Source organism: Bos grunniens, chromosome 24 (genome assembly GCF_055505025.1).
Source record: "Bos grunniens cultivar Pamir isolate PY7600 chromosome 24, Bosgru_T2T1.0, whole genome shotgun sequence".
Classification (NCBI taxonomy): Eukaryota; Metazoa; Chordata; class Mammalia; order Artiodactyla; family Bovidae; genus Bos; species Bos grunniens.
In genome coordinates this window covers 57,521,373-57,541,023 of record NC_141188.1, presented here as the reverse complement: position 1 = coordinate 57,541,023, position 19,651 = coordinate 57,521,373, and the positions used below count along the sequence as shown (strand labels likewise).

At 37.7% G+C, this 19,651-nt stretch overlaps 1 protein-coding gene across 3 annotated transcripts in view; it reads left to right on the top strand.

The window, feature by feature from the left end:
- The window catches only part of TXNL1 (thioredoxin like 1), a 43,071-nt gene extending 23,420 nt beyond the window's left edge, over positions 1-19,651 (top strand). Inside the window, exons 4-9 of one of the 3 annotated variants that reach the window (XM_086372451.1) lie at positions 7,046-7,168; positions 8,827-8,896; positions 10,762-10,934; positions 13,234-13,338; positions 17,955-17,997; positions 19,416-19,651. In XM_086372451.1, coding sequence (XP_086228577.1) covers positions 7,046-7,168; positions 8,827-8,896; positions 10,762-10,934; positions 13,234-13,338; positions 17,955-17,993 — 510 coding nt within the window. In that variant the 3' untranslated portion in view covers positions 17,994-17,997; positions 19,416-19,651. The remainder of the gene's footprint in view (positions 1-7,045; positions 7,169-8,826; positions 8,897-10,761; positions 10,935-13,233; positions 13,339-17,954; positions 17,998-19,415) is intronic. The other 2 variants (XM_086372453.1, XM_086372452.1) reach the window with 2 other exon arrangements.

Below are 19,651 nucleotides of genomic sequence, written 5' to 3'. Positions count from 1 at the left end.
AGTATGCTTTAATTCTAGTTGTGTATCTATAAGTTCCTTTGCCACCTATAATTTCTCTTTTGTGAGGGGCCACTGCTCTGTCCAAATAGGCTCGTCATTCTTCCAAGTTATTTTAATAATTGTATTGTTTGTTAAATAAGCAGTGGCCCCTAGGAAAAATGTGAAATGTATATCTGAGTTTCCCATTGCATAAGTAAGTCCCTTCCTATTAGATTAAGGGGTGCATCTATCACATAAGGTCTTAATGTTGCAGGTTGGCCTTCTGGTCCCTCACATGGATAGATTTGAGTACTCTGATAAACCTCTTGTACTTTGGTTTAAGAAATCCCTGCAATTTGGCAAGAAATTTTTTGTACAGGCCAGGATTGGGGCCATAAATGTTTGGAAATAATAGTAATATCAGATCCAGTGTTGAGGAGACCAGAAAATCTTTTACCATTAATTTTGATATTTATAGTCAGTCAGGCAAATTCAGATACTAATGATGTCCAAAAGGGCTGTTTTTGATCTGTACTGCCGAATCCGCCTGTCTGTACATCATTAGAGGTGTCGATAGAAATGTAAGGTAAAAGAAGTAATTGAGCAATTTTATCCCCCTTTTGAGTTGCCGTAAAGTCTGAGATAACATCATAATTTGAATTTCTCCTTTATAATCTGAATCAATTACTCCAGGGTGAACAGTAATTCCTTTAGAAGTCAAACTAGATCTGCCAAGTAAAAGACCGAAGGTTTGTGGAGGCAGGGGTCCAAAAAGTCCAGTAGGTATTCTAGAGGGGATGGCTGGAGGCAAAGGAGAAGGTCATGTAGGCCTGGCGTATCGACGGCAGCACTGCTGGATGTTGAGGGTTTGAGGGAGAAGATGGAATTTGCCCCTGGTTTTTGTTGAAGGGGACCTGGGCGGGGGGCGGGGTGGGAGGGGGTCCCCTGCTTGGAGTTTCCCAGAATAGGTTTCCCTTCAATGTCAAATTTAGATTTACAGTCTTTGGCCCAGTGCATTCCTCTACGGCAGCAAGGGCAGATTTTTGGAAGTATTTTTTTTTCTTTTCTAACTTTTATTTTATTTCTTTTTTAAACTTTATTTTATTATTTAACTTTACAATATTGTATTGGTTTTGCCATATATCAACATGAATCCACCACAGGTATACACGTGTTCCCCATCCTGAACCCTCTTCCCTCCTCCAGCTTTCTTAGGGCAGTCCCTTTTTAAATGGTTCCTATCTCCACATGTAAAGCATCCTTCATTTCCCTTTCTTAAGGCAGTGACCATTGTTTCAGCCAGTATTTGCATCTTTTGAATTTCAGATCCTAGATTGCGACAAGCCTTCAAATAATCAATAATAGTCCCTGTCTCACGAATTGGAGCTATAGCCTTTTGATATTCCTGATTTGCATTTTCATAAGCACGTAATTTAAGGGATTAGATCTGATAGGTAGGTAGATAGAGTGCCTGATGAACTATGGACTGAGGTTCGTGACATTGTACAGGAGACAGGGATCAAGACCATTCCCATGGAAAAGAAATGCGAAAAAGCAAAAAGGCTATCTGGGCAGGCCTTACAAATAGCTGTGAAAAGAAGAGAAGCGAAAAGCAAAGGAGAAGAGGAAAGATAAAAGCATCTGAATGCAGAGTTCCAGAGACTAGCAAGAAGAGATAAGAAAGCTTTCCTCAGTGATGAATGCAAAGAAATGGAGGAAAACAACAGAATGGGAAAGACTAGAGATCTCTTCAAGAAAATTAGAGATACCAAGGGAACATTTCATGCAAAGATGGGCTCGATAAAGGACAGAAATGGTATGGACCTCACAGAAGCAGAAGATATTAAGAAGAGGTGGCAAGAATACACAGAAGAACTACAAAAAAGATCTTCACAACCCAGATAATCACAATGGTGTGTGATCACTAACCTAGAGCCAGACATCCTGGAATGTGAAGTCAAGGGGGCCTTAGGAAGCATCACTACGAACACAGCTAGCGGAGGTGATGGAATTCCAGTTGAGCTATTCCAAATCCTGAAAGATGATGCTGTGAAAGTGCTGCACTCAATTTGCCAGCAAATTTGGAAAACTCGGCAGTGGCCACAGGACTGGAAAAGGTCAGTTTTCATTCCAATCCCAAAGAAAGGCAATGCCAAAGAATGCTCAAACTATCGCACAATTGCATTCATCTCACACGCTAGTAAAGTAATGCTCAAAATTCTCCAAGCCAGGCTTCAGCAATACGTGAACTGTGAACTTCCAGATGTTCAAGCTGGTTTTAGAAAAGGCAGAGGAGCCAGAGAACAAATTGCCAACATCTGCTGGATCATCGAAAAAGCAAGAGTTCCAGAAGAACATCTATTTCTGCTTTATTGACTATGCCAAAGCCTTTGACTGTGTGGATCACAGTAAACTGTGGAAAATTCTTCAAGAGATGGGAATACCAGACTACCTGACCTGCCTCTTGAGAAATTTGTATGCAGGTCAGGAAGCAACAGTTAGAACTGGACATGGAACAACAGACTGGTTCCAAATAGGAAAAGGAGTACGTCAAGGCTGTATATTGTCACCCTGCTTATTTAACTTCTCTGCAGAGTACATCATGAGAAATGCTGGGCTGGAAGAAGCAAGATTGCCGGGAGAAGTATCAATCACCTCAGATAGGCAGATGACACTACCCTTATGGCAGAAAGTGAAAAGGAACTAAAAAGCCTCTTGATGAAAGTGAAAAAAGAGAGTGAAAAAGTTGGCTTAAAACTCAACATTCAGAAAACGAAGATCATGGCATCTGGTCCCATCACTTCATGGGAAATAGATGGGGAAACAGTGGAAACAGTGTCAGACTTTATTTTTGGGGGCTCCAAAATGACTGCAGATGGTGACTGCAGCCATAAAATTTAAAAGACGCTTACTCCTTGGAAGAAAAGTTATGACCAAGCTAGATAGTATATTGAAAAGCAGAGACATTACTTTGCCAACAAAGGTCTGGCTAGTCAAGGCTATGGTTTTTCCAGTGGTCGTGTATGGATGTGAGAGTTGGACTGTGAAGAAAGCTGAGTGCCAAAGAATTGATGCTTTTGAAGTGTGGTGTTGGGGAAGACTCTTGAGAGTCCCTTGGACTGCAAGGAGATCCAACCAGTCCATTCTGAAGGAGATTAGCCCTGGGATTTCTTTGGAAGGAATGATGCTAAAGCTGAAACTCCAGTACTTTGGCCACCTCATGCGAAGAGTTGACTCATTGGAAAAGACTCTGATGCTGGGAGGGATTGGGGGCAGGAGGAGAAGGGGACGAGAGGATGAGATGGCTGGATGGCATCACTGACTCGATGGACGTGAGTCTGGGTGAACTCTGGGAGTTGGTGATGGACAGGGAGGCCTGGCGTGCTGCAATTCATGGGGTTGCAGAGTCGGACATGACTGAGCGACTGAACTGAACTGAAGCAGGTAATTTCTCTAGTTGCCTTTTGGCTTCTCCAATTACATTACGGGAAATAGCAGTTTCTAATCTAGCTAGAAAATCAGCATACGTTTCATTAGGTCCTTGCAATATTTTAGTGTAGCTACCTGTAGGCTCCCCTTGTGGAGTAATTTGATCCTAAGCTTCAAGGGCTACTGTTTTAATTGTTCATGTAACAAAGGATGGCACTGTATTTGAGCTTCTTATATTGTCAAATTGTCCTGTACCAGTTAGCATTTGGGGAGCACCAGCTCGAGCATTTCTGTTAGCCTGATCTCTGCTAGCACGTTATCCATTGAAGATATTATCCTGGTTTAAGGAGAGCTTTTATTAAAGTTCACCAATCATGGGGAATAAAATTTCCAATAGAGGATGTTATAGAATTTAGAAGTGCTTTAGTAAAAGATGAATGTGGGCAGTACATAGTTATAGATTTTTAAATTTGTTGCTTGTGATAAAAGTTAATACCCTCATATTGAGGTATTATGTGCCCTTGAGCATCAGGATTTCTAAAAACTGGGAAGGCGGAAAAACCATGCGCTTCAGAGACTTGTGATTGCAAAGCCAGCAATTCAGAAAGCCTCTGTTGTGAAGGAGAGTGAGTAGGTAGCAAATTCTTAACAATTAAGAGAATGTGGTAAAAACTTATTATTGTTATTCAGAAAGGTGTTGTCAGTTTTAATGTCAAAAGGTGTCTTAGGAGAGTCGTTGCCAGAAGCTAATGGCTTCTAGCAAGAGAGAGACTTTGGGATTTCTGCCCCCTGGCAGGGGAGGAGCGCTTGGAGCAACTGGGGCAGGGCTTGTAGGAAAATCTAAAATATTTTATGTTGTTCTAATTGTGCCTTTTGTAAGGTTTCATCATCAAATTCATATTCATATAATAAGTGTTCTGCCTGTTGACGAATATCAGGAGGGCTAGAATTACCTTGAAATGGCAGAATCACAGCTTTAATGAGAGCCCACAGGGGCCAGAAATCTATCGGAATATTTTTTCCCTGTCTGGTGGCTCGTTCAACATTCTCTTTGACCCGGTGCCAAATTTCTAAATCAAAACTACCTTCATCAGGAAACCAAGGGTTACATTCAACCACTGTCTGAAGGCAAGCTTCTATTCGCTGGCGTGAAACTGGAAGTCCCTGAACTTTAAATAAGTGATGAAGTAAAGTAGAAAAGTGATGGGGCTTTCCAGCTGTTTGACCCATGTCTTAGTACTTACCGACCTCAATAGGCCCTTGGGGTCACTCCGTTCAAACCTGCCATGGGTACCAAGCCCCTGTTCGGGCGCCACTTGTTGAGGTCGTTTAATGGACTGGAACCTGGTGGTCCGGAGTCAGCAATAAGAAAGAGAGAGAGAGAGGCCGACATTCCCTGGTTTACGCAGAAAACCAATAAAGTTCTTGACACAGGGCTTGTGTCGCTCACGAAGGCACCGGGCGCCCTCTCGAGGGGGTGAAGGCACAGTGCGCCTTCTTGAGAGGGTCTTAGAAGCCCAGGCAGGAGAGTGAGCACAATGGGGTTCTACCCTCCAGAGAATTAGCTGGGTGGAGAGAGAGTGAGAGAAAGACAGACAGACACGGGGACCCAAGCTCTGATGGAGCAAAGGTGTTTTATTTAACATAGTGTGGGTATATATACTGTCTTACAAGGCAGCTATTTTCAGCAAAGATAAAGATCAAAAGTCCAGACTTACAGATAATCAAGGAAACATAAGGCAATCCATATCAAAGAGAGAGGGTTGTAAATAATCACTTTTACCGTATGGTTCATAAAAAGGAAGAGCGTAGTTACTTATCACCATATGGAAAAACTAAGGAAGGAAATGCATGCATTCCTCGGCCCGGGAGCGGTTTGCCACCCCTCTTGAACAGAGGATTCATGACAGATCCAAAACAGCACACAGGAAGCCTCCTGTTAAATGCTTCCTGACACTTCTCTCGTTGCCGCCTCGTAGCACGGACTCCAGGGCACGTGGTCTTCAGTAGTTGTGGCTCCTGGGTTCACTGGTTGCCGCCTCAGGGCTCTAGAGCACAGGCTCAGTAGTGGAAGACAGGCTTAGCTGCTCCACAGCATGTGGGATCTTCCTAGATCAAGAATCGAACCTGTGTCTTCTGCATTGGCAGGTGAGTTCTTTACCACTGAGCCACCAGGGAAGCCCCAGAAAAAATATGTGACAGAATGCAATATCCATTTATTCCTAAAGCATTCAGTAAAATTTTAATGGGAAGGCACTGGAGACATTCTCACTGAAGTCAGAAACAGGGCAGGGATGCCCACCATCACTGTACTCTGTGGTGTGGTGTCGGAGGCGTTAGCCAGCATGTAACGCTGGAAAATGCTAAAGGACGCCACAGGGAGCAGTTAGCAAAATCCAAATAGGAGAAATCGCTAGGCCGAATGACTGGATTAAAAGAGATTTAAGAGACATTAACCAAATATACTTGTTTATACTTTTCTTGGATTCTTATTCTGAGTCTAAACTGATTCAACTGTAAAATATTTGAAACAGTTGAAGAAATTTGAACATTGATATTGATGATACTAAAACATTACCAGTGTTACAGTCATGGTAATGATATTGAGGATTCTATTTTTAAAGACATGTTTTATGAAATGCTATGAACACCCTGAAGTGTTCATGAATAACATGAGAAAAACGTCTAAAATTTACATGAAAATAATCGGGAAGAAGGTTGGGACTGGTTGCAGAGTAAAGGTGAAACCAGAGTGGCTGTGAATTGCTGATTGTTGTATCCAGGAAGCGGGCACCTGAGGATCACTGTGTTGGTCTGTTTATGTATGTTTACACTTTTCTGTTACATAATTTAAGTACTTATTTGCTATTCATCCTTTTTTTTTTTTAACCATTTATTTTATTTCTTTGGCTTGTGCTGGGGTCTTAGTTGCAGCATGCAGGATCTTCAGTTGCAGCGTGTGGGATCTAGTTCCCCTGAGTAAGGATGGAACGCGAGCCCCCTGCACTGGGAGCTCGGAGTCTTAGCCACTGGACCACCAGCGAAGTCCCTAGTTCGTCTTTAATCTAAACTCTTCTTGGATATAGGTTTAAAGAGTGCATTATCACTAGAAGAGGGAGGTAGGCTTTCTTTAGATATTTTGTAGATATTTATTTTAATTTGCATATTTTACACTGCCAAACACTGTTACTAAAAAAGTGTAAGTTAGCATTTAATAATCTTTGTGTTAAAGACTTGGTTTTAGATACTTATTAAGTGGGCTAAGCCTCAATTTGGCTTTAATTATTAGTGGTAGATATCAGAAGTTTAGACAAAAGGGTTATTACAAAAGTTTTAGTAACTTTTAAATGAGATAGCAATTTTTTAAGTCAAGAGAGAATTACTCCAATACAAATAAAACGTTTAAAAAAAAGAGAATCACAAGGATGTATTGTACAGCACAGGGGATAAAGTCAATACAGTACAGGTTATTAAAAAGATAAGTGGAAAATAACCATTAAAAATTGTTAACCACAGGTGTTGTACACTGAAAACATAATTTTTTAGAGTTTAAAAGAGAATTACATATTACATTTCTTACTAAGATTTTTATACCAAATCCAAATGCTTTGCCTAAAGTTTTGGTTTAAATTTTCAGATGGATTTAATGCCTTTTATTAACAAAGCTGGCTGTGAATGTCTGAATGAAAGTGATGAGCATGGATTTGACAACTGTTTACGAAAAGACATGACCTTCTTGGAATCTGATTGTGATGAACAGGTAACTGAATGCTTAGGGCTTGTAGAGATTATCAGTATTTGTGTCCACACACGTTTCCATCTCATGGTTTCATGTCTCTCCTTTCCAGATGATCACTTTTTTCTTACTTTTTATAACCACCTCTGTCCTCTGACCCTGTCACCTCACCCCCTTTCTTCGTTTGTTTATGCCAGCTGCGCTGCAGAGAATCACAGAAGTCTTGGACTGTCCGGAAGCCTGGGTGGAGCCTTCACTATTCTTAAGTCCTTTTGTTCATTCTTGAGCTGCCTTCATACTTTCTACCCACCTAAATGAGACATTCCTTTTATGTCTAGCCCTCACTCCCAGTGTAAACCTGTTGTGTTTCCCTGTATTTTCCTGCAGTGTTGTCACAGAGGAAGTGGGGTAGTGTAGTTCTGCCTTGATCACGCTGTCTCTATCTTAGCTGTTATTTAAAATTTTATTGTCTTAAAAATTTTTTTCTTATTTAATTACTGTACCATTGCCTCTGCTTTGTCCCCATTCCAGTATATCTTTTATATGTTCACAAAAGTTACTTCTCTAAAATATAAATTGTATTTATATTCTGATTTCTTAAAAGAGTCAAATGATTCTTCAGTGGCTTCAGGAAGAGGATGGCATATGCTTACTAACTTTATCTACTTCCAGCTTTTCTACTCTCATATCCTCTTCACCTATGGTTCAGGTCCCTGAATGGGTCATGTTTATCTCCTGACACCCAAATACAGGTCAAGTATTAAAAGTACTTACATAACTAAAGAGAGTAGTCTAAGTATTTTCTTAAGCAAATAGACCACAGTGATTTGAAATAAATCTAAATGCCATCTTCCTTTGCTCCAACCAGAACTATCTTATTTTATTGCTTGAAAATACCGTCATGTTGTGCACCTTGTAAATGGTGCCCTAAACGTAATGTGATGATGTGTATCAGAAGGGCTGGCTACAGCTTCCCTGAAATCTTCCTGCTGAGGAAACCTTCTTCCCAGGGTGGAAACGTAGAGGTATCTTCATCAGACAGTTTTGGTGGAAGGAAGATTGAGTGAATGAATCAGAGAGAGGCGTCTCAGCAGTTTTGTATTTCAGTTCCCTCGGGTGGCTTTCCAGATTCAGTGAGTCAGATTCATTTAGGATGGCAGTTTAGAGGTGACTGCTAGAGCTGTGAGTCCTGTTGTCTTGAGTTTTGAATCAAATAGAGTCCATTTGAGATCTGGTCTTTCCACATAACCTGTGTGCATCGTCTCCAGATTGTCAAGTGACATGGGTAGATGCAGCCACAGATAAACTGTTGCAGGAAATATTAAGCTTAATATGTTAAAATACATAGTTTAAGTTTTAATTTGGGGGGTTTGTTTAATTTGTTTTTCGGGGCAGGGTGGATGTTGCCAGTTTTTAGGTCATGAGGCCTTAGGTTCTTAACATATAATTTTAATTAATTCTGTTAAATTTTGTTGTTATTCCTTTATAAAAAGAACAGATTATTGTATTTCTCAAATGTCAAACTAATCAAGTTACTTTCAGCTTACTGATATTCTGTATTACATTGGTTATGTTAGGTGAATTAAATTTTTTCTGTTTAATGATTTTAATTCTCCTTAGCTGTTGTGTTACTTAAGATGTTTAACAGCCCTTTAAAAATAAGACAATTATTTTTTTCACAGCTTCTTATTACTGTGGCATTCAATCAGCCTGTTAAGCTTTATTCAATGAAATTTCAAGGGCCAGATAACGGTGAGTAATGGGCAGCTTTTCTATAAAGTAACTTTCTGCTCTATAGACCTGCTGCTTATATTTAAAACTTTTCTTTGTTTTAAATTGATGCATAGTTGATGTGCAGCAGTATGTAAGTTTCAAGCGTACAACATAGTGATTACAGTTTTTAAGGATTATACTCCAGTTACAGTCATTCTAACATATTGGCTATATTCCCTGTGTGTATCCTTGTAGCTTATTTATTTTATACATAGTTGTTTGTACCTCTTGAATTCCCTAACACTATCTTGCTTGTCCCCTTCCCCTCTTCCCTCCTAGTAAATAGCTTGTTTTCTTTATTTCTGAGTCTGTATCTTTTTTGTTAGATGCACTAGTTTTATTTTTAGATTCTACATAATAAGCGACACCATGCAGTATTTGTCTTTTTCTCTCTGACTTGTTCCACTGAGCATAATAAGTCCATCCATGTTGCTGCAAATGGCAAAATTTCATTCCTTCTTGTTGATAGTATTTCATTGTGTATGTGTATATACTCCATCTTCTTTATCCATTCTGTTACTGGTCCCTTAGGTTAAAACTTGTTATTAAATGGAGGTAGAGAGCTCTTGTTTTGGGAAAGAGTGAAATTGTTCTTGGAACAAAGCAGTGACATATAATGTAAGATTATTGGGCCAAAAGTAATTTGAAAAAAAGTCAACTTTTACCGTTTTCCTCTTCATCTGAAAACAAGGGAGTCCTTTCTTCCAACTAAGAGTTCTAGGTTTGAGGTAGCTGTTTCTCGGGGTGGGAACTGGGGGAGACTTATTTCACATTCTTCCTGTTATAGGTGATAAAACTAAGGCCCTAGATCCTCCTGTGTGTGCGCTAATTATAGTTGCATTTTCTTTATACATATTATGATGCTGCAAACATGATTGTGCAAATTTGGCATTTCTCATTTTGTTCAATACATAGTTGGCCTTACTCACCCCACCCCCTTTTTTCTGTTTCTTCTTCTTCTTTTTTTTTTTTTTTTTTTTTGCTGCTGGGAATGGACATGGGAGAGGGCCTGAGGTGGGGAGATGGGGCTAGGATTTGTTGTTGCTTTCTTAGTTGATTGAGAGAACCCTGTTTATCAGATGGCATTCCCTTAAGTCATTTACTATTCTAAGTTTCCATGGGTTAATGATTTTTTCACTAATAAAATTGTTAATTTATTCTGAAAATACAAAGTATTTGTAAAAGCAAATGCCATAGAAATGAGTATGTAAGCAGTGTGGCTATTCTAAGATTCCTCAGTCAGTCACAGGATACTGGTCTGAAGCTAGAGAGACTAAGACATTCTACAGAGTGGTTTTAGCACTGAGCACAGCCTAATCCCTAAGACGAAATTTGGCAGTTTGTGTAGTTAATTTCCTCTGGCTAAATATTGTCACTGATAATGCTTTTCTCCTAAATAACAAAAGGTGCCAGCTGATGGCAACTGCAAGACGCAGCTCAGTGTTTCTTTTATGAAACTTCTCATCATCCTGCATGTGCTGTCAGACTCCACTGCCGCCTTGCCAGTACCTCCTCCCTGGGAGCTGTACATCCCTCATTGCCTGTCTCTTACAGTTGAGGGCAGGAACTCTGTGTATATGTTTGCGTGTGCGTGTGTGTGTGTGTGTTTTAATCTGGTATTCCTAGTAGTTAGTGTAGTTTCAGCAGGCCAAGAATATACCACTAAATGTCTATTGAGAAAGGAGGAGTATGGCTGTGAAAATACTCAGACGTTCCTAAAATTTCTAAAGAGAGGTAGGTGTGTGCATATGTGGGCACGTCTGTATAGAGTGAACATCATGATAAAGAGGACAAAGTATTATATGTTTGATGTTAGCATTTAATTTTATTCTACCTTTCTATAGGTCAGGGTCCTAAATACGTAAAAATTTTTATCAATCTACCGCGATCTATGGATTTTGAAGAGGCAGAAAGAAGTGAGCCAACTCAAGCTCTGGAACTAACAGAGGATGATATTAAAGAAGATGGTATTGTCCCTCTTCGTTACGTTAAGTTTCAGAACGTTAACAGTGTAACCGTAAGTAGTGTTTCATTCAGATGTATGCAACGGGTTGTGGGTGACAATTTATGCCATCTTCAGTGTCCTAGCTGATTCAAGTTATTCTTAAAAATGGTTAACTGTCCATGTGGCTTGAAATGCATAAAAATGTCTAATGAGCTAATTAAATTTTCTTCTTTTTAATTCATCTGTGTGCCCTAAAAAGGAAGGTGGATTTTTTTAATTTATAGGTTTGTCAAACATATATATATATGGCATGTATATGCCAACTTTTGTTAAAAGTTTATGCTAGAACATTTATTCTTAAACCAGATACTCATTCTTCCTTCGTACCTGGTAATGAGTGAGGATACGTTTCTAAAATCCAATTTACTTTTGAATCGTGTAGTGGCCATGATCTCAGTAAAAACTGACTTTTTAAAAGCATAATTTTGTATTACCTTAATTTACATTACAAAATCAGCAGCTTTTTAGCAGTTACTAATTGCTTTTTTGAATTCTAGTATTAAACCCAGCACATGCTTCTAAACCACCTGTCAACCAGAGCCCATTCCATCAGAGCCGGGGTTTAGGAGGGTTAGAGTAGAATGCCGAGAAAAAGGAGTTGGAACCAGCACAGAGTCACCGGAGCACAGACTTGCCAAAGGAGTGTAATTTCTTTGTGTCAGTAGATTCCGGTTTTGTAAATTAGAAGAATGCTATAGCTGTGTTCATTTTGGGAAGCTTTCAGTGGAATTTCACAGAATATACTTAGTGGTAAGATAAAGGATTATATTGAGTTTTGAGTAGAAGTATTTTACCCGGATGAAATTAAAGAAAATGGTTATATCAAACTGGAACACTGGTTATGAAATATTTTCTTGACTTTATTCATTTGTAACATATTTACAAATATTTGTTACATATTTGTAGCATTCAATTAATAACACCTATTGCTTTATGTAGTGATGGGAGGAAGGCATTTGCTTATTGGAAAAAGCCCTTTAAACCCAGATATCCTAATGTAATCTCCTCTGTCGGAGATCATTGAACATAGTTACTTTGTGATAGGTTCACAGTCTTTACTGTGTCCTATTAAATCATACTTTAAACTCAGCATTTTAGTCAGTGACTTAAGTCCAGACACACAAAGCACATCTGTCACTTTTTTTGATGGTAAAGTTGAAATCGAAAAGACAGTTTTGATCAGAAAGTCTAATCAAAATAAGTATATGAATTTTTAAAAGAGTAAATATAAACTGTTGTGCTTAGATTAAAAAAGCATTGCAAATAAATAGAGAACTACTTTAATAGTCTGCTTATTATAGACTTGGAAGTTTTTAATTGGTCAGCTCAATTCGAGATGAACCTGTGGTTGCCTAAAAAAACAATAAAACTGATTTTCATCTGAAAATGGAAAAAGAATGTTGCCCAAATCAAGAGAGGCAATATTCTTAAGTAGACAGAATCTTGAGTATTATTTTTAAAAATGGAGCAAATTTAAATAATCCAGTGTATTGAAGAAGAACCTATGAGTAAAGCGTCTGTCTCCTAACATGCTGAGGGAAATTTTAAATAGAAAGTATAAAAGAAGCAAGCTTAATAAAACATGCAAGGCACAGTATGGGCTTCCCAGGTGGCTCAGTGGGTGAAGAATCTGCCTGCAATGCAGAAAGTGCAGGTTTGATCCCTGGGTTGGAAAGATCTCCTGGAGAAGGACATGGCAACCCACTCCTGTATTCTTGCCTGGAGAATCCATGGATAGAGGAGCCTGGTGGACTACAGTCCACGGGGTCTCAGAGAGTCAGACACGATTGAAGCTACTGAACACGTACAGAGATGAGCTTAAAAAAACATGAGAAGCAGAGGGTAGTTTTAGGAACTGATTTCCAGCGTGCTCTTTTTTCTTTTAACATTTTAGGGAATAGAATGAATGATGGCGTATCAGAAAGAATATAACTGCCAAGATTTTCCTCAGTAAAAATTGTGATTTTGGTAAAATTTCAGTAACATTCTGCCCATTGTAATCTTGAGTTTCATACTCTTTCAGTATTCCCTGTAAATAATTTAATTTTGACCCTTCAACATTATCATGCCAAATCATGCAGAGCTTACATATATAAGTATCCTGCCATGATCCCCCTGGACAAGGTAAGAACAGCTGAGCAGACAGAAGAATTAGTGATGCTATAGGAATCCTAGTGTAAATGTAATTTGGACTAATCCTTATAAAGAATGGAAGGTATTTTTATTAATAACCTAAGAAAATTGATTAAATGTTTGAGCATGTTTATCAAAAAAGTGTAATCATTAATGGTAAAATTATTTGTGTGTGTAGATATTTGTTCAGTCCAATCAAGGTGAAGAAGAAACAACAAGAATTTCATATTTTACTTTTATTGGGACTCCAGTCCAGGCAACAAATATGAATGACTTCAAACGAGTAAGTTTGTTTAAATGATATCTAGGAGAAATAAAAATAGTAATTTTAAAGAAATAATTTTAAAATTATCAAAATCATATTATATCATGAAATCTTATAAGGATAAACAGAACAGTAGGGTCTTCTAATCACATTTTTAGATTTCTTACTAAGAGAAGTCTCTAATAAAGATAAGTCTCATTGACACAGTGTCTATTAATGAATGGCATCCAGATAAGAAGGTATAAATTATTGTTTTGTTATAGAAGGTAGTTAGGGATAGTGAAAAATTGGAGTACATTAAGTCATTATTAGTGACTTTTTAAGAACTTTTGTTTGCTTATATTAAGATTTTGATTATCATTGTTTCTGATGAAAACATTTAAAATGACAATGATTTTAATCAAGAAGAATGGGCTCCTTTGCTTCACCGATATGCTTTCAAACCATGTCTTTGTGCTGAAGAACACATTTCAGCAAATAACTCTTCAGTGAACAGGCATATGTGTTCAGTGGCTTTTTTGGTTTGGTTTTTGTTTTTGAGGACATACTCCTAAGGTTTGCATAAGAATTTATGTTACCATGGGACCTTTAGAAATGAGAGCATTGTACTTCTAGCTGGTAACGATTCCTGAGGATGACTCTTAAAATATACAACCACAGAGCATAGATGTGCCATCAAGAACTTTATCAGTACAGAACCCAGTTGCTGTACTCAGATTAAGTGTGCAGCAGCACATGAGATGTAGGTATTACAGTATTTCCGATGGCTGCATCTGGCAGGTGGTCTAGAACTTGGGATGATTACTAAGAGAGGAAGCACATAAGCGTTTCCCCAGGGCTGCCAGTGTGTGGAGGAAGAGGCACCTGGTTTACCAATTTAGACCCCTGTTTTGGGAATTGAAGCCATGAAACACCCAGAAAACTCATTCTTTTTGATGAGGTTTGATTTTAATTCAGTTGCAGGAAAATAAAATTTCTTAACAGTGGATGAACTTATGAAACTGGACACTGACAATAGATATTTTAACATCGTTTTCCAACTGCTGTCTTCCTGTCTCACAGCGTAGTTAACTTTTGGGAGCTGTAGGAACAGTTTTGTTCTTAGATCTGTCATGTGGGATGTTTGACATACGCATAATGACAGGTCAGAAGAAGCAGAGATTAAACATCTACGCTTTTATGATACGAAGTGTGCTGCACTGGGAAACTGTGAGCAGCAAAGACGTTCTGGCTGCCTGCTCTGCTTCTTTGCTTGTTTGAGTCAGATGCCGTTGGATTTGGCTTTAACCGTGCCTTGCGTAGTTTGCTTCTAGCGCAGTTCTTTCCTAAGATCTGTTACTCTAAATCCCATTATTTCTTCTGGTTTCCTGGCTTCTCACCTCAGCTTATGCTACTTGATTTCCATGTTTCCTCCAGGTAACCCCTACACTTACTTATCTTCTTACCAGCCTGCCATCCAGTTACAGCTTTTCTAGTGTGCATTAATAATTGCCCATCTCAGGGTGCGTCCACCTCTTTAACATCCCCTCTCCTATCCCTAGCTCTTCCCTGGTGGCTTAGTGGTAAAGAATCCACCTGCCAATGCAAAAGATGCGGTTCAATCCCTAGTTCAGGAAGATCCTCTGGAGAAGGAAACGGCAACCCACTCCAGTATTCTTGCCTGGGAAACCCCATGGACAGAGGAGCCTGGTGGCTACAGTCCATGAGGTCACAAAAGAGTCTGACATGATGTAGCAACTGAACAACAGTTCACATCTCTTCCAGCCTATTCTCTTTTTTGACTACCAAACTACCTTTTTTGACTCTTTAGGATAGTAGAGGTATTTTTCTTTTCTTCTTGAGAGTATTTCTGTTTGTTCTATAATACTATATGTTTAACTAGGTACTTTTTTTACCTTATTAAAAATGACTGTAGAACAGTAGTACTCAAAACTTCATGGTCCCAGGACACCTTTACACTGTTAAAGATTGTTGTGGGCCAGTATTTATCTAATACTTACCATCTTAGAAGTTAAAACTGGGAAATTTAAACAACATTTATTAAAATTATTGTGTTAGCACAAGTGATTTTTTAAAATTAAAATACTTATTTTCCAAAACAAAAACCAATTTTGTGAGAAGAACATTGTTTTACATTTTGACAAATTACTGTATACAGTCTAGTAGAATTCTCTCATTCTCATATTTGCTTCTGCATTCAGTCAGTTTTGCTATCATAAGTCATGTAGCCTCTGGAAAACTTCATTGTATATTGTGAGACAATGAGAGTTAAAGAGGCAAATAACAATTTATTGAGCATGATTATAAAAGCACTTTTAACCTTGAAGACTCCCTGAATGGGTTTCAAGGTCACCCAGCTTGGATCACACTGAGAACTGCTGCAAAAATTATGTAACAGTGTAATGGACTTCCTTCTTGGTGTTCTGGACTTCTTAATCTTTTGCTTTTATAATGTCTGAAAAATTTTGTTTGAATGGTTTTCTTATGTATATTAATGTTACATTTTCTTCCAGTAGTTTCTGAATGAGATTGCACTGCTTGTGTCCTTCATTGTCCTGTAGTGTTATTTCTCAAAAGTAAGCTAATATTTTAGTAGTTTTCATATTGTGCTAAGCCAGCAACTTTAGCGTAGGAAAGCTACAGTTAAAAAGCAGCTTATGTTTAACTGAAATTGGCCTTATTGAGAGTCACTTATTAAAAGCCATCAGTGAGTTTGGATTCTAGTGAAGGAAGTAATAGATCTGTGCTCTGATCCTTGTAGTCCCTGTGGTACTGTGTTATGTGTAGTCATAATCTCTGATAGTAACAAGTTTATATTGTTAAAGGGTAATGCCCTAATGTTTGGAATGTTAATCAATATAAATCAAAGCGTAGTTCAGGGCAGCAGTGGGCACTCTAGGTAGAATGGAAAACAGGAACCCTGGGCATGGAACTGAGATGGTGCAAGTCCTTCATTCAAGGACAAGTCAAGTGTGGCACTTTCTCTTTACTTATTTAGTCAGTTTGACTTTTAAAGGCATTCCACACAGTAATTAGAATTTAAAATTTCAATATAGATTTGGCAAGTGTTTTATCAGCACAGACAGGAGAGTTACCTCTCTGTGTAGTGAAGAGAATTGTATAAAATGATTTTAATGAATGATAAAATAGAATTATGTAGCATTTTCAGTTTCTGTTTTTATGTTGCATGAGTTGTTCCTAGTTAATTTTAGTTCTCAGAATGTCATTGATATTCTCCTTAGGTTATTAAGATGACAGAAGCTAAGGTAATGCTGTTGAGTCTTGGTTGTGGAGAGAAGTCTTAGACCACCTCGCATACTCTTACAGTGTTAGAAGGTCATACTTGGCAGATTTGGGAGGCTAGAACATACCTTCTGTTTTTCTGTTTTTGGCTCATAGGAGGCATTGTGCCCAGATTATAATATATACTTAGGCTATCTGTTGTTGTAGTAAATGTATTCTGTATATTGCAGCATGAAGAAAGCTTGCCATTTAAATTGGAAGTAGATGTTTTCTTTGCAAAAATATGCTCTTCACATGGTTTGCTTTATTTTAATACAAAAGTAATAGAAGTATTCAGAACTGAGCAAAAGTGAAGGGGCTTTTGCTTCTTAGGGAATGAGGTGCATGTGAACAGCAAAGCAGATTTTCTGTCGTGGTAATAGAAATAGACTTTTCTTAACTGGCCATTCACCGTATCAGCTATTTTTGTAACATTTTTGTCTTTATTTTTCAGCTTTTTTAATCCAACTCAAATGAACTAAAATCAGAAGATTTTTAAAAATGAAGTAATATAAAGATTGACCTTATCTCACTCTACTCCCCTCCTTGCTTCTCTGCTCATCTAGCACCTGTCTGCTCTCACCCTTCTCACGTTCTCGCCATTGCTGGGGCAAGATTTCTACAGCTTCTGTCATCTGGATCAACCCCCTTGTTACCTAGATTGCCTCAACCATCTCTGTCTTCAGATCTCTTCTAGTCGATGTTTCTCAGTTGGCTTTATTTTGTTTGAGTTTTTGTTCTGATCTTGCAACTGGGCGCTTTAGTTTCATTACCATACCAGGTTACTCACCCAACTTTTTGTTTGTTTTTACTTTCTCCTGTCTCATTTAATTTTGTACTACATTTTGAGAAATAATATTGCAGTGAAACTTACATTGTCATAAATATTTTTAAATAGTTGGATAATGTTTTAATCTGATCTAAAGTTTGTATTTTTTAGAAACGGTAGAATCATTTTGGAAATCAAATATGAGCAGTTTCACCAAGTTCTTTTACATCAGAGCTAGTGTAATATATTGATTAGGCTGAAATTGAGAGATAGGGGTTTTCTCATTGGAACTGTAGCCCTAGAATCTTTTTGCTGATTAATTATGGGCCTGTCCTCTGCTTTGCCAACACAAGTGAGTTCAAGGCCAGTTGAAAGACTTACGGACTAAAAGTTAGGCTGAGTTAAAATATTAACATAGACAATCAATGGACTCTATTGAATAAATATTTTTGACACCTAATTTTGATGTACCAAAACTTTGTTTGTCAGAGGTGTAATATAAAGACTTTAAAGTGAATAAAAGAGCTTTACTGTTGGGGTGGGAAACTCCTTATTGGAATGCTGAATTTCTTCTTTTTTCCAGAGAATACACATTGGCAAGTTGAGAGTTATCAGCCTGTGAAACAGTATGCAGATTCATGTCTTCTACTGTATCACATCTGCTAAAATGTTAATTTTTAATATTAATTGTTTTTGTTTTCTTTTGCTTAATCTAATAGCTCTGTGTTTGTGTGTTCCCAAGTGATATAATGATCAACAATGCTTTCAGTGTTTATCTGCTTAAATTCATTTGTGGTACAAATAGCGCCACCTCCCCTTCTTTCTTAGGAAGACTCCCTCCTCCCCCGGCTCTTAAAACCTGAACTTCTTACTCTCGTCTACATACTCTTTTATGAGACTGTCTTCTGTGTCGTTTTTGGCTTTTTGGACTTTGTAGCACGTGGTTTCCTTGGATTAAAGAGGAGTTATTTTAAAGCAATAAAAGTGTTTTTCCTCAAGATGGGGAAAACAGCATTTCTTGTAAAATGTGATTAGGAATTCAGTAGGATGGGTTTTTATCATCTTTTCCCATGAATCTGGGATTCCCAGAATCCCAAGTTCTGTTTTAGACGAGATTTGTACTGAAGATCTTTGTGAGTTTTGCTTGATTCAGACACTGCCTTTTGGATCAGAGTCCATTTAAAATATGAAAATTGTACTTACAAATGTACATAGAAATTTTGTTATATGTAAATATATGTTCAGTGGCTTGCAAGTAGATTTCCTTAGAGGCATTTCTGCCATGAGAATACATTATTATGAACTTTAGGTTTAAAGTAAATTGTTTGATTAGAATGTAGTTTTAGAACGTTCCCATAGAGGCTTTGTTTTCTAGAACCATTGTTAGAAATCAGATTTATTCATTACAGTTTCATGCTACCACGTTTATAGCAACCTAGGACATTTTTTAAACCTTCCCATAGAAAATTTTTCTAATCATTGACTGAACCTAGATTTATTCTTTATATTTTAGTAGTATATTTTAGTAACCAGGATTTTTTTAAAATAGAAACTAGGCAAAATTAGTCATTTTTAATCTGTTTTCATTGCATGTCTACATATTGATAGAAAAGTCTAGAAACCTGTCATCTTGGGCATGAAGACATAAGTTTAGCATACTCTTCTAATTCTACATTATTTTGTGATCAACATTTGATATCTAATTGCCTAAAAATAGTATGCCAATATGTTTCACTCATGTAGCATCATCTTTTTATTAACTTCTCTAAACTGTCAACCTTGTTTTGAAAAGTTGCATTACTTTTTCTTAAAACAGTGTGAAATACCAAAAATAGCCTGCATGTATTTTAGTTTTAATTTCTAGAGGCTGGGAGGGGAGGGAGTGTCACGGTTTGCTTCAACAGTGAAGATACACTGCATGCCAAAGAAATGCAAATACAAAAATTAATATAGGTTTTAAAAATGATAACAGTAGTATTTTGAAAATAACTCGTGTGTCTAAATCAATAAGAGGTATATATAAAGTTATTTTTGTTCTTCCTAGGTAGTTGGAAAAAAAGGAGAAAGCCACTAAAGGTACAGAAGACACTGGAAGACCATGTTGCAATCAGATCTACAGCTCCTGGATAATTGCTTGATTCTCGCCAGAGACTTTCAATATTTCATTCATTTCCATTACCAATAAATCATTGCTTTTGTTCAGATGGTATCACTAGTGTTTCTCTTGTAACCTTAATACATGCAGTTGTAAATAAAAATAACTACTTTTGCCAAGCTTAA